General features: G+C 40.8%; 1 protein-coding gene across 3 annotated transcripts; it reads right to left on the bottom strand.

The window, feature by feature from the left end:
• Positions 1–2,862: 2,862 nt before the first annotated feature.
• On the bottom strand, positions 2,863–11,936 carry LOC103094087 (putative speedy protein E21). 3 transcript variants are annotated; one of them, XM_056813784.1, is made up of 9 exons: positions 10,790–11,644; positions 10,484–10,681; positions 9,509–9,567; positions 9,127–9,212; positions 8,271–8,445; positions 7,046–7,172; positions 6,020–6,080; positions 5,431–5,489; positions 2,863–4,736 (listed from the first exon to the last, which is right to left on the bottom strand). In XM_056813784.1, exons 1-6 carry the CDS (start codon positions 10,839–10,841, stop codon positions 7,113–7,115), a joined length of 630 nt encoding a protein of 209 aa, XP_056669762.1. In that variant the 5' UTR covers positions 10,842–11,644; the 3' UTR covers positions 2,863–4,736; positions 5,431–5,489; positions 6,020–6,080; positions 7,046–7,112. The 3 variants fall into 3 exon arrangements, with proteins under 3 accessions (XP_056669762.1, XP_007476648.1, XP_007476647.1); XM_007476586.3 differs by lacking the exon at positions 10,790–11,644 and adding an exon at positions 11,670–11,936 and having other exon boundaries at positions 2,864–4,760; XM_007476585.3 differs by lacking the exon at positions 10,790–11,644 and adding an exon at positions 11,670–11,936 and having other exon boundaries at positions 2,864–4,736.
• Between the last annotated feature and the right edge of the window lie 1,835 nt (positions 11,937–13,771).

Raw genomic sequence — 13,771 nt, 5'->3', positions numbered from 1 at the left:
TAAGGGCTAGGCAATCAGGATTAAATAATTTGGTTAGCATCACTCAGGTAGGGAGTGCCTGAGGCCAGATTTGAACCTAGGACCTCCCATCTCCAGACCTGACTCTCTATCCACTGAGCCACCTAACTGTCCCTCTAGGTTCCTCTTGACTTTTTTTTAAAACCCTTACCTTCTGTCTTGGAATCAATACTGTGCATTGGCTCCAAGGCAGAAGATTGGTAAGGTTTAGGCGATGGGGGTTCAGTGACTTGCCCAGGGTCACACAGCCAGGAAGTATCTGAGGCCAGATTTGAACCTAGGACCTCCTGTCTCTAGGCCTGGCTCTCAATCCACTGAATCACCCAGCTGCCCCCCCCTCCCCCGCCAACTTTTGTGTTTGCCTTTTACACTTTCTACTTAGCTTTAGTTTTTATATCAGAAATACTTGAAAGTCATCTATCTATTCCATTAAAAAGTCAAATTTTCCTCTAAACCTTGAAGTGCCACATTATTTCCCAATAAAATGTAAATATACACTATTTAGTATATATATATATATATATATATACACATACCACACACACAATAAATGTATATATACAATATACATAATATATAAGGTTAATATGCAATAAAATGTACTCTCATTAAGAATAAAGATTATCTTATAGGCTTTATATCACCAGCACTTAGCAGAGTACTTAATTTATGCTTGTGGAATTAAAGTGAATTTTTAAAGATCTCAAACATTTGTTCTTTTGATCCCACTTACATCTGTCATGTTCTCTCTTCTTATCTTGGCTTCATAGAATCTCCAGATTTAAACCAAAGCACAGCTCTAGTACACTTCTTCAGGGAAGCCTTCCCTGAATCCACCAGTATTAATGTTTTGTTTTTTTTTCCTCTTGAAATTATACTTTTTTTCTTTCTTTTGGAATTTCCTTTGCATTATTTTTTTTAAACCCTTATCTTCCATCTTGGAATCAACACTGTGGATTGGTTCCAAGGCAGAAGAGTGGTAAGGGCTAGGCAATGGGGGTCAAGTGACTTGCCCACAGTCACACAGCTAGGAAGTGTCTGAGGCTAGATTTGAACCCAAGACCTCCTGTCTCTAGGCCTGGCTCTCAATCCACTGAGCTACCCAGCTGCACCTGCATTATTTTTTATGTATGAGGTTGATCAGGAAAGTTCCCCTATCAACTTGTTGAACTTATAGAATTATAAGCTTTTGTTTAGGGTTGTAATTTCATTTAGGCTTATGAAAAGGATTCTGCAGACTCTTTTAGTTCCTTTTCCCTTTTGCTTGTCTTACACAGAGACCCTGAAAGCACATGTAACCTGAACCCCAAAGACTACTGTTATGAGACTTTCTCTTTATTGGTGGAGATCAATTCCACTGTTCCTATGTGATGACTGGGACAGAGTTCATGATAGATAGCTACTCCTTATGTTTTTCTGACTTCCAGCTTTGAGAGAGGATGAACTAAACCAGGGGAAAAGACACTGGGAAGAAGGTGATAGAAAGAACTTTGATCATGACCTTATGCTTAGCTAGCTACACTAGAGACAGGAATTTCTCTTTGGTGGAGATATGGGACTCTCTTGGTTGAGCTAAGTTACTTTGCTCTCAGGGGAAAAGTGCCTTTACTCTGTATTGTCTAGTATGTATTCTCTCTCTCTCTCTCTCTCTTCTCTCTCTCTCTCTCTCTCTCTATATATATATATATATATATATGTGTGTGTGTGTGTATGTATATATATATATATATATATATATATATATGCTTTTTTTGACTTGTATTGCTATTGATTTGGATAAATGGGTTTATTTGCTATGGACATTCATCATAAAACTGATTTTCTGTGAGAAAGAAGTCGAATTAGATAGAACTTAAGGTTCTCCTTTCCAAAATAGTGCATAATGATCAGAAGTTTAATATGAACCCGAAAACTACATCTCCTAGATGAGCAATATTTAAGGAAGTAGAATTCTAAGTCCAATACCTCCTTTCTTTGAGGAGAACAGAATGACTAATCTCTGGTCCCAGCTTCCTTCTCTCTCTCTCTCTCTCTCTCTCTCTCTCTCTCTCTCTCTCTCTCTCTCTCTCTCTCTCTCTCTCTCTCTCTCTCTCTCTCCAGTAATTAAACTCTCTCTCTCAGAGAATGGGAGCAGGATGGAGAAGAGGCTAGAGGGATGTATCTATTCTGGCCTCTCTATGAGCCAAATCAAGACACACAATGAAACCCTCATGCTACATTATACACAACTGAGCTTAAAATGGAATTTAGTCCTGAATGAATGGCTCCCTTTCTACACCCCTAGGAAGCATTAATAGTTGCCTTAGAGCAGAGGCAGACATGATCTTGCCTATGCTTCTTCAAACACATGGCATCCATGGAGAAGGAAACTACATGCTCAGAGCATTAGGAGTTCCTTAATTCTAGCCCCCTAGAGAAGAAAGAAGTTCCTGGATGATGCCAAACTTGGAAAGTGCCTTCTGGGTAATCCCAAGTTTGAGAGTTTGAGGAACTGCCCTTATTAGCAGCTTACTTATGGGTAAGAGAATTGGATTGTGCTTGTGATCCTTGGTGCTGGGGAGAACAGCATTGGACCCAAATCATAACATGGAGGAATAAGGTACCTAGATTTTCTTCTCTGATATAACCTCATAGGTCTTATTGGAAGGGGACATTCCTATGGGGAGCAGCTAACCTAGCTGTCAGTCTCAAGTATGTTTTCCTTTTTGAAGGTAGTCCAAATAATAGGATGGCACAGTATGTTTGGAATACTGTAGGATCTTGTAGAGAGTGCAACCCACTGGACAGGGAGAACTGTGCATATTGTTTATGGGTTTCTGTGAGTCCTTTGCATTAAATTTAAAATGGAATAAAGGCTGTTCTTATAACCATTACAAGTATACCATGCACTTAGCCCAGACCCTCATACATAGTGAACATCTAAATGTTTGTTGAATTCAACCAGAAAGAAAATGCTTCCAGAACATCTTGTCTTGTAGGGATGCTATCCAAAAAATACAACCTGTTACTTTACATTGGCCCTTGAAATAATACCCCATACAAATATTCCAAATTCATGAGAGAAATTTATTTGGTAGAGACCAAAGGGCAACAACATATAGCATACATACACATACCCATAAAAAAGCCCTAAGGGATGAGACACAAAAACTCTTTCAATATCATTGAGTTTGTTAAATGTGACAGGGAGGCATGAGCTCCCTGCCTAGCTCATACTTAGGGTAGAGAACCCCAAAGAGAAGAAGAAGGTATCAAATCCACTGGATGATGGATTATATTCTGGGATACTCCAGTCCAGGGCTTCCCTGTAAGAAAAACAGCTGGAGAAGTCTCTCCACTGTCCTTTCTATATTTGCCATATACTTATTACTTCTCCTTCTGCCCTGCCAAGTTTGGTCCTCCTCTTCAGTTGCTCACTTTCTTCTTCTTCCTCACACTTTTCCTTTCTTATCTGCTCCTCTCCTTTCCCTTTCTTCTCTTCTGTTCCTCCTTCTCTCTCTTTTTTTGCTCTTCCCTAAGGTATGCCTTCCCTCCTTGGTTATCTGTCCCTTTCCACCCCCAGTACCTGTTCTCTATCTTCCATTCTCACTTTCTCCTCTTCTTCCTTCTCTTTGCTTTTCATTTATGTCCCTGCCTGCAAATTCTCATTTCTTATTTCTACTTGTGCTCTTTTCTTTCCAGGCCTGCTATTACTTGCTCTTTCCATAGTATCCATGCCTCGACCAGTGAACCAGAGATTTGGAGGCTAGTTGATTAGGCCTATTTGAAGGTTCAAGCATACCCTGAATGCTGTTCCATTCAGCCAGGGTTGCCAGACCAGGCAGTAGTCTATCCATAGTCTCTTGAGTCCTGTGACTTTCCTTTCTGAAAGAAGCTGGTGAACTGAACTCATCTCTCTGCAGCTACTAACCTATTGGCTACTGCTGGCATAGGGTGGAAGATGGTTGCTGTTCTGCAGCCGTGGAGCTACAAGAAAAGGATAAATGAAGCAGAAACAGGGAATAAAGCAAATACCTTCCATAGTAAGACAGGATGGTGCCCTAGCGTCCACTCCTCTTCCCTTGTGTCTTCTTCCTAGCAATATCCTGCCAGTCACTCTCCTATAGTGGGACAGTGCCATTAAAAACAGTGGCATTCCTGAAGCAGTGAAGGCCACTGAATGAAAATTCCTGAACATCTTTGAACAGTTACAGCATTAACCACCTTAGATCCTTGGGCACTTGATAGCTTACCCTCTATTAAAGGTACAGCCTTGTTTAAGTAAACCCAATACATGAAAATCTTGACTTACAAAAAAGATATATAAGGTACTAGAGGTAATGCATATGTGTGAGTATGTGTGTGAATGTGGTGGTGGTGGTATTGATGATCACTTTCTTTACAAAAGATTTCACAATAGGCTTTCTCTAAAAAGCCAGATCTCTTAATATGCTTAAAATATAGTTAAATTTATATAAAAAATGGTGGCTACACCTACTTTGTAAAGTAAAGCATATCCAGACTGAATTATTCCCACCCCCATTCCCCAACTTCTCATCAACCTCACACCTCTGGGCTGCAGGGACTGTTGCTCACTACAGGCAGAATTCTCTTCCTTTGGGATTCCTTTCTGAAGCAGGGCTTATAACTCTTCCTCTGTACTCTTCTTTGTCTCTTGTTGCTACTGGCCAGGCCAAGCTCTCACAGTGAATCCCGTATTCTTTCAGCACCACAAGGACCTCAGACAGAGAGAATAGAGGCATCTGGAGTTGAAGTAAGACCCCCACAGAAATAGGCTTTCCCTTGGTCCTTCCTCTCTCCCTCCCTCTTTTTCCATCCATCCATCCATCCATCCATCCATCCATCCATCCATCCATCCATCTATCCATCCATCCATCCTTCCTTCCTTCCTTTCCATGCATCCATCCATCCATCCATCCATCTATCCATCCATCCATCCATCTATTCTTCCTTTCCATCCTTCCTTCCTTCAATCTTCCTTCCTTCCTTCCTTCCTTCCTTCCTTCCTTCCTTCCTTCCTTCCTTCCTTCCTTCCTTCCTTCCTTCCTTCCTTCCTTCCTTCCTTCCTTCCTTCCTTCCTTCCTTCCTTCCTTCCTTCCTTCCTTCCTTCCCTCTTTCCTTCTTCCACTAGGAGCTTTTTAAGTTTTAATTAGATCTAATGGTTCATTATAGAGGGCCTTCTCTGGATCCAGCTCCATCATCTGGAGTTTTCAGTTCCATATCCCTCCCTGGGATCACATAAAATTACCAAACCTTTGTTAAGGGCCCAATGTGTGCAGAGCACTGTACTAGGCACTAGGAGAAGGTACAAAGTTCACATAAAAGTCTTTGCCCTCATGGATGTTTCAGTCCAGTCACTCCTATAAATTTTGCCCTAGTGTCCTCAGCAACCTCAGCAAGGTGGCTTCTTACCTTTTCTCTAGATCTCTTCTCAGGCTTTTTCTTAATTGTTCCTGCTTAGCCCTGGTCTCCTAAGAGAAGGAAAAAACTTTTATGCTTTTTCACTTGGCTTCTTAGTGTCTTTTTTTAGGCTAGATGGGTGGTCTCTATCAAGCAAGAAAACACCAATGATGCCAAGCTACTAGAGAGTTTCCAAGAGACAGCTTCTTTTCCCATCTATTTCCTTCTTTCACTTCCCAAACTATGTGTTTCTTTCCTCCAATCTTCCAGTATTCACACATTGCAGATTAACAACATATCAAGAAAATGCACTGCCATCCTGCCTTAAGGTCAGTCTACCTGGGACTGTCACTTCTTGTAACTTGCTCATTTAGTGCATGATTATGGAGGTAGTTCCATATTATTTCCCCTTAGGTAGACATTATTCCCAATGTTCACCTCCAGGCTCTTCTATGGAGCTTTTTCATGCCTTTATGTAGAATAATTTTTCACATTATCCCTCCCTTCTATCCTTTCTACCTCCGTGTTCTTCCCAGAACTCCCATCACCTCTGCTTTATTTACTTTTAGTTGCCTTCATTCTAAAACATTTAATTCTCTACCTGCTTTCAATGGAACACTTCTTTTGGTAGATTCTCCATTATGTCCTCTCTTTCTCAGTTTCTGTTGTAATAAAGAATTGAGGAATGAGTCATTCTTTTGCTCCTTATCCAACTACTTGGTCTGGTACACTCTCTTCCATCAGCATTTCAGGATATCCTTTTCATTCCCTTTAATTTTTCCCATCAATATAATTTAATTGCATTTCAAACCATTTTAGGTCTTCTCTAAGAATCTTACATCCTCTTTCTGTCTCTCTCAATCTCTACTCCACCCCTTCAATTTCCCATCCATAATGGGAGGAATACATATAATATATATTTATTTACTTTCTTCTCCAAAGCAAAATTTCTACTTCTATAATACATGGTGATACATGGTGATGGACAGTGACGGACACTGTCTCCAGAAGCAAAAAACAAAAGCTAAAATACCAGCATTTTAGCTTCCTGGCTGTATTAGCTAAAGCAAGTTGATGAACCTCTCTGGATCTCAATTTCCTCATCTCTAATAATAATAATAAAATAAATTATACCTAGCATTTATGTAGCACTTTAAAACATTTATGTAGGTTATCTCATTTGATGAGGAGGTGGAACTAAATAATCTTTAAGGTCCCTTCCAACTCTAAATTCTGAGACCTCTGACCTTGTGTTAGATATTGCTTTGAATAGCTTTAGCCACATTGTAATTTAGGAGGACTGCAATAAGCATTTATATAGTAACTACTATGCATTAGGCATTTGGTTAAGCAACATCCCCATTTTAAGTTTAGGAAACTAAAGCTAATAGAAGTTAAATGACTTGCCCAGTGTCTGCAGTAGAATTTGAACTCAGCTCTTCCTAACTCCAAGCTCAGTGCTCTATCCCCTGTGCCACCTACTTACCTCTTCACATAGTTAAAAATTCCAGGGTTTTTCATTCCTAATGTTATTGCTCCCTTACCTCTGCCCCAGACCCATTGTGGCTAAGGAGTAACTCCAGAACCATGGAGAGTGGGAGCTGCTCCTGTTTGGACCCACACTCACCTGGAAGTCCTGACTTCTTGCTCTTGTGACTTCTGCCTTCCTGGCCTAGGCACTTCACTTTTAGAATCTAGGGAAGGTAGTGCCTTTCTCGGGTCCATACCCAGTGAAGTGGATTCTGGGCCTGTATCTGAAAGGAAAACATGGGAGGTTGAGGGGCCCCATTCCTCCATGAGCCTGACTATTTGTGGGGAATGGAGAGTTCCTAGAATGTCAAACCACCATAGCAACTTAGCCATTGGTCTTAGTTAATGTCAATCAGACAGGTTAGGTGTTTGGGTCCTCCAAGGGAGGAGAGTGAAGGCTAATGAAATTGATTGTTAGAACATAAAGAATTGCTTAACATTGTGAAACTCAGGACTTTCTTTTGTCTTTGCTCCCCCCCCCCCCAGCCTTATGCCCAAACTCCATCTGCCTTCATCTACCAAATCCGTTCCTAGAGCTCTAGTGATAAAGTAGTCCTGTGTCATGACCACTGAATACACACTCCTATAGAATCAGCAGTTCCAAAGACTTGGAGTCATAAGATAGGGGATGCAATTCTGTTTGTTCAAAGAATGCATTGAAAAGAAAGGAGAAAGATAAGGAGGGAAGGACATTTATCTGGATTTCAGAGGAATCTTTGTATAGGGTTTCAGGTTGGCTTTCCATATATCTTTTCTTTTTTTGTTTCCTTCCTTCCTTCCTTCCTTCCTTCCTTCCTTCCTTCCTTCCTTCCTTCCTTCCTTCCTTCCTTCCTTCCTTCCTTCCTTCCTTCCTTCCTTCCTTTTCTTTCTATTTTCTTCCCTCCTTCTTTAACTCCTTTGCTTCCCCTCCTTCTCTTCCTTCCACCCTTTCTCTCCCTTCCCCAGCAAGAATTTATCAAGCATCTCCTATGAACAATTTACCATGCTAGGCACTTGGAATGTAAAGATAAATTAAACAGTTCCTGTCCTCAAAGAACTTATAATTCCCATTGAAGTCATGAGATAAAAAAATATATATAAAACATAGAATGTTTTATACAAAGAATAGCAAGAGTCCTAGTTCAGTTGTAATGGGGAATGCATTAAGGGAAGCCTAATGTACACTGTTGTGAAGTCTCATACTTTTTTCCTTCCATTTATTTTCTACTTTTTTGAAATGTGCTGATAGATATATAGTGTATTCCAATAATCTGTCTTGGCTCTGTTTTTACCTTATCACCATTTTATCCCCACTCCACCCCCCACCCCCACCCCCAACTTACCTCTTCACATATCTCTGGGGTGACCCAAGCTCTGCCACCCATTGCATGAAAGAATTCTGCTTGTAGCCTCAGGAATTCCTTATAGAGGATGGGCCAATCTTCCTTTCCAAGCACAAAAGGAAAGATGCTCCACTTAGAGACAGGGTTGTCTTCCTCCATGTCACAGGCAATATAGCTGCCATAGAGAAATGGAAATATTCATCTAGTTTCCTTATCAATGGCATCTCTAGTCCTCAGACTATGTGGAAGAGATAGCTCTTGAAAAGGAAATGTAGGGGAATCTTTGGCCCTTGGGCACTAACTTGGTTCCAACTCAGGATAATGATAATTACAGGAAAGACCCAATTTTTAAGAACTAGCCTAGGGTCCAGAGAGACAATAGAAAACAATCTGAGATACTGAAGATGTGGAGTGTGGTGACCTCCACTCATGAATGAGAAAACTACTTCATTTCAGGGCCTAATTTCTGTATACTCTCCAGAGAATCCCTCTTTTTATTTTAACATCTAAGAATCAACTGGTGAGCATTTAGAGGGTGGGGAGGAGTAGGAAGGAGAATATGCTGCTTTTTAAAATCACATTCATAAAGTTATCTTCTCCCTCACTGGGGCAGCTCTGGTTGACTCTGTTAATTTAAGTGTCATGTGATTCAGGAATAGGAGCACAATGTGGACCCACCAAGGAGAAAAGTCTGTATTGGGAGTCTATCAGAGTACCTGCTCTGGAAAAGATGGGCAGACCACACAGTTTAGGGAGGCCTCTCTGGAATTTAGGTCTTCTCTGTGGTCTCTTGGACCAGAAAAGGCAGAGTAACAAAATCTTATCTTTAGGATTTAGGGGCAGGAGTGGTACTCACAGGGCCAGAAAGAAGTGGATCCTGTTATAGCAATCTCCTGGGAGTCCCACTCGGCCAAAATATTCAACCACCATAGAGAGCAGATACTATCCAGAACAGAGAGAGTCATGTTAAAAAACAAGAGAAGAGGGAGCAAGAAGAGGATGGGGAAACTGAGTTACAGAGCTCAGTTGTCAGGATAAGAATGGAGAATCTTGTGTTTCCCACACCATGCCCCTTGCCATGATCCCCTTGGAGTCTTCCTGACTGAATTTCTCATTTTTCCTGTCTTCATATAAGCAATTCTTTCATTGGTTTTGCTCTGATCAGGGAGAAGATCTAAGTTGTCATACCCACTCCCCCAAGGTTTTCTGTACATCCCACCCTTTGGGGCTGTTCATACCTTATCAGACACTCTTAGGAAAACATCAGCCTCCAAGAAACTCTGGATGACAGGATCCTCTGCAGAGGGAGTGAATGGGTCAGAGGAATGGGATGGCAGAATTGGGAAGACCAAGCCCAGTGTTGTGGAAGGAGAAATTTCCTCCTAAAGATGTCTCAAGAAGGAAGAGAAGCTGAAAGTCCTGTCATATTTCCTTCTCTGTTTAGGAATGGGGTCTAGAAGAGGAAGCTCTTTCTATTACAATAAGATGTAAGGGGGAAACCCAGAACATAATAGTCCAAAGACTGGGATTCTGATATCTCCTAGCTCCATGACCTTTGGCAAGGCACAAACCCCTTGCAAGGCTTCCTCTTTCAACATATTTCCTCTCTGTAGTTACTATTAATAATTAATAAAATTAATAATAAACTTCTCTAAATATCTATCTATCTATATTTATTTATATATACCTATATATATATAAATATATCTATATCTATCTATCTATCTATCTATCTATCTATCTATCTATCTATCTATCTATCTACACACACAAATGATGGCTCTGCTACCTCAAGACCCAAAGGATAAGACTCAAGATGATGAGAAGACTTTGTCCTTTTGTAGGACTGTCTGAAGTAGAATCAATTGTTTTTGTTCTTGTCCACACCTTTATGCTTTCTGGTGGCATCTGAATAGGAATGTGGGACCAATGGATTTGGATGGCATGAGAGCTGGTAAAGCACAACTTGTTTTACCTTGAAAGAACTCAACAGAATGATGGGCAGGGGCCCATTTCACTTGGAACCACTACAATGGGAAGGGAAAAAAGAGTCCTCAGCCTCATGGAGGGGAGGTCAAGTGATCTGCTCCCTACCTCAACAGAGTTTTGAAAGCCACTAGGATTTAATTCCCAGGAGCTATATTGGAGCAACTGATCATTCTTCTATGGAACCTCCCTGTGGAAAATCCCAAGAGTCTGCTCAGGTCACACACCAAGAAGTCTGTAGAAGGCTTCCTGATCCTCAGGACGGAAATTGGCTCTCCTTCTCTTCTTCATGCAGAGTTTGGTTCCTTCCATACTAGTAACAGCCCACATGCCCCTCTTCAGGTCCCTTTTCCTCAAGGCCTTCAGCTTAGGGTTATGCCTTGAGGAGGTAGATGTGGAAGCCAGAGGGCTGCTGTCCTGTGGGGCTGTAGGAATAGAGATACCATATCAACAGGATATAATTCAAACTGGCTTATCTTCTTTTTCCCCTTTCCCCCAATCTCTCCAGCTCACCCTTCTGACCCTGAGCCTACCAGGACACTTGGCAACTGCCGAAAGAGATGGTGGCCAAGCCTGGGCCCTCATTGACAGCTAATGTAAGGAGGTGGAGGGAATGAATGACTCCATTAACCTGCTGCCTTGGTATGAATATTTCAGTAGGTTTGTGATCTCATTGGTGTAAGTACTCCATCAGTACAGATCATAATATATCCATGTGTAATTCTTGACCACACCCTCCCACAAATCTTTCATAGAAGATCTGCCTAATATGGAGGCCTTGCTCTGGATACTTGACTATTTTGTGGATATCAGTGCATCAACATTTTGGCTGTCCATCTCTTATTTATCACTTTTATTACATGGCCAGCTTTTGCTTTTCTGACCATTTATGTCCTGGATGACATCATTTATGTATCTTTTTGGGTGCAAGTCATTATTATATCCACCATGAGTCTATAATCTTTCTTTAGAGCTTTATGTAAATATTGCACTGAGCTGGGACTAGATTAGGGATAAAAGCCTACTTAGCTCAATATATTAATAGAGAGACCTTTATCCCCTTATGGAGGTTGTTCCCTAGTCTTTTCTCCTTTTTGCAGGACAAAGTATATTCATGTTGAGCTTATCCTACATAACGAGCACTGTGATTTGGATGGCACAGGAGTTGGTAAAGCACAACTTATTTCTCCTCCCCACTATTCTGACCCAAACTCATCCTTTCCCAGGATCCCACAGCAGAATTCTGTACTATGGGGTCGGAGGGAGTGGTTTTCAGGTCTCTCCCTGTGAATTTGTTTTCTCTCCTTCCTGGTCTCATTTATGCCTTCTCCTTTTTAACCCTCCTTTTCCTCTCAGCTTGCCTTTAAATGGAAACATTTCTCCTCACAATTTTCCCTGACCCAGTTTACTTACCTGAAGTCTCCAGAGAAGGTCCTGTGCTGATCCCCACCCTGGGGATCCTTACTGAGAACATGGTTTGGGGATGGATGGCTAAAGGTGCCACAGGGATGGCCCAGTTTTTCACCTAGATGGATGTCCCCAGGTCTCTGAGGCAATTCAGATCCTTTGAATAGAAGTTTCTCTCACCAAACAACTAGCATCACCACGGAGCACTGACTTCAGTCGAGTGTTTAGGTCCAAACAGCTCTGAAAGTTCCGTGGCAGGAGGCCCCTGGTGACATCAGACCATTCCACCTAGAGAACTGCTCCTTGGTTGGAAAGGACAGTCAAGAAGACATTAGGGGGCATAAAGGACATGCTGACTGATGGTATGGCCTGTGCAATTGCAAGTACTACCTCTTATTCTAAGACTACTATTAGTATTAGACCTTTATTCCAAGTACTTTCACACCAATCATCTCATTTTCTCATCATGACACTCCTGAGAGATGAAGAAGGCATCTGGAACTTTCTTTTTTTAGAGAAGAAAGGCAATATGGGGTTCACTGGTTTACCTAAAGCTCCTAGTGGGGAAGTTCAGATTGCCTTATTCCAAGTGCAGGGCTTCTCTCCCACACCATGACAATGCACTGCTTTTCACTCCTGTTTGATACGTAGAACCCTTCACAGACTGGCTCCAACAGATCTTTCCATAATAATTTCTCATTATTCCTCCAATGCACCTCAGGATATTTTCCCTCACTCATTACTTGTTTGCTGCACTAACATGGTAAGCAAACTCTGATTTTCCCTTAGTAATATGATTTATTTGAAAGCCTTCTTGCTTTCTCTTATAGGGAACATTCCATTTCCTGGCTCTGCCTTTGCACAGGCTATCTCTTGTACCTGGACTGCTCATATTCCTTATTATCATCCTTTGGAATCTTTTATATTCAGAGATCCATTTTAGGGCTACCTCCTAGACAAGGCTCTTCCTAAACGCCTCCATTTTTAGCAGTCCCCATTACTTTGTATTTACTTTTTTATATTTTAGATTATACTTATCTACATGTATTTTGTTTTCTTTCAGTAGAATATAAACTCTTTAAGGAAAGACACTCATGCTTAACATAGTACCCTGCATGTAGATGCTATTTAATAAATGCTTGTTGAATTGAGTTCTGATGCTTTGAAGTGTGAAGCAAAAGCTGAGATGGGATGGAGGAACATGGACAACCTGTGCCACATGGTCAGAGAGAAAGAAAAAAAAAGATGAAGGAAGATTCAAAGACTAAGCTCCATAGAAAACTCTTCCAATAAAATGAAACAGCTGAATTTCTTCCCCTATCCCCCAACTATATATATATATGCATATATATATATATATATACATATATATATATATATATATATCAGTACAAGAACTATCAGAAAACTTGAATTCGAGCAGCTGTGGGATAATGGCAATAGAAATTGGGAGGTATTAATGAGCCTGGAATATGTACCAAACCCCATTGACACCCCAACTTGACCCACTCTGAACTTCTTAAGGTTAATATAGTTTAAAATGAGATAGAGAATTTTTATTTTTTCCTCTTACTCTAATTCTTCCTGTCCATTGATGACTTGTGAACTATTCCCCTCTCCCCACCATTCCAGGAACTGAATGATTAAATGTAGGACATCTTGGTGCTTAGAATGACCCTCTTATCACATCCTCTTAAAATTTTAAATTTCCTTCAAAACTCAGCTGATTTGATAATGAATTCAGCCTAAAACATTTTCTGATCCATCCATCTGTTAGTGTCTTCTCTCTTAATTATCTGTATCTATTCTGTTTATACTTCCATATGTCTGTCATCTTTCCCTGATAGAATGGATAATTCTTGAGGGCAGGACTTGTTTTGATCTTTTCATTGTATCCACAGTACTTACTACAGAGCTTGACTCTTTTAGTAGGAGCTTAATAAATACTAATTAATTGATTGGTTGATCTCACCAATTGGAGTCATTTCTGAAGCTTTGTCGGTTATTTGAGATAGGCCATGAAGTATAATAATAAAGATGGGGTACTTTGCTTCTGCAAGTCCTCTGTTGCTTATGTTCTGCTTGGGGAGCACATCAAAACAATTTAC

The sequence above is a fragment of the Monodelphis domestica genome, chromosome 1 (assembly GCF_027887165.1).
Source record: "Monodelphis domestica isolate mMonDom1 chromosome 1, mMonDom1.pri, whole genome shotgun sequence".
Classification (NCBI taxonomy): domain Eukaryota; kingdom Metazoa; phylum Chordata; class Mammalia; order Didelphimorphia; family Didelphidae; genus Monodelphis; species Monodelphis domestica.
Note: the sequence above shows the minus strand (reverse complement) of the source record. Positions and strands in the feature narration are given on the sequence as shown.

Excerpts from the sequence above, each read along its gene's own strand:
- LOC103094087 (XM_007476586.3), bottom strand. The coding sequence starts at position 11,730 with ATGTTCTCAGTAAGGATCCCCAGGGTGGGGATCAGCACAGGACCTTCT. Across the intron at positions 8,446-9,126 it reads ATCCACTTCTTTCTGGCCCT|CTATATTGCCTGTGACATGG; the intron begins GTGAGTACCACT and ends TCTCTATGGCAG. Across the intron at positions 7,173-8,270 it reads CCCCAGAGATATGTGAAGAG|ATACAGGCCCAGAATCCACT; the intron begins GTAAGTTGGGGG and ends TTTTCCTTTCAG.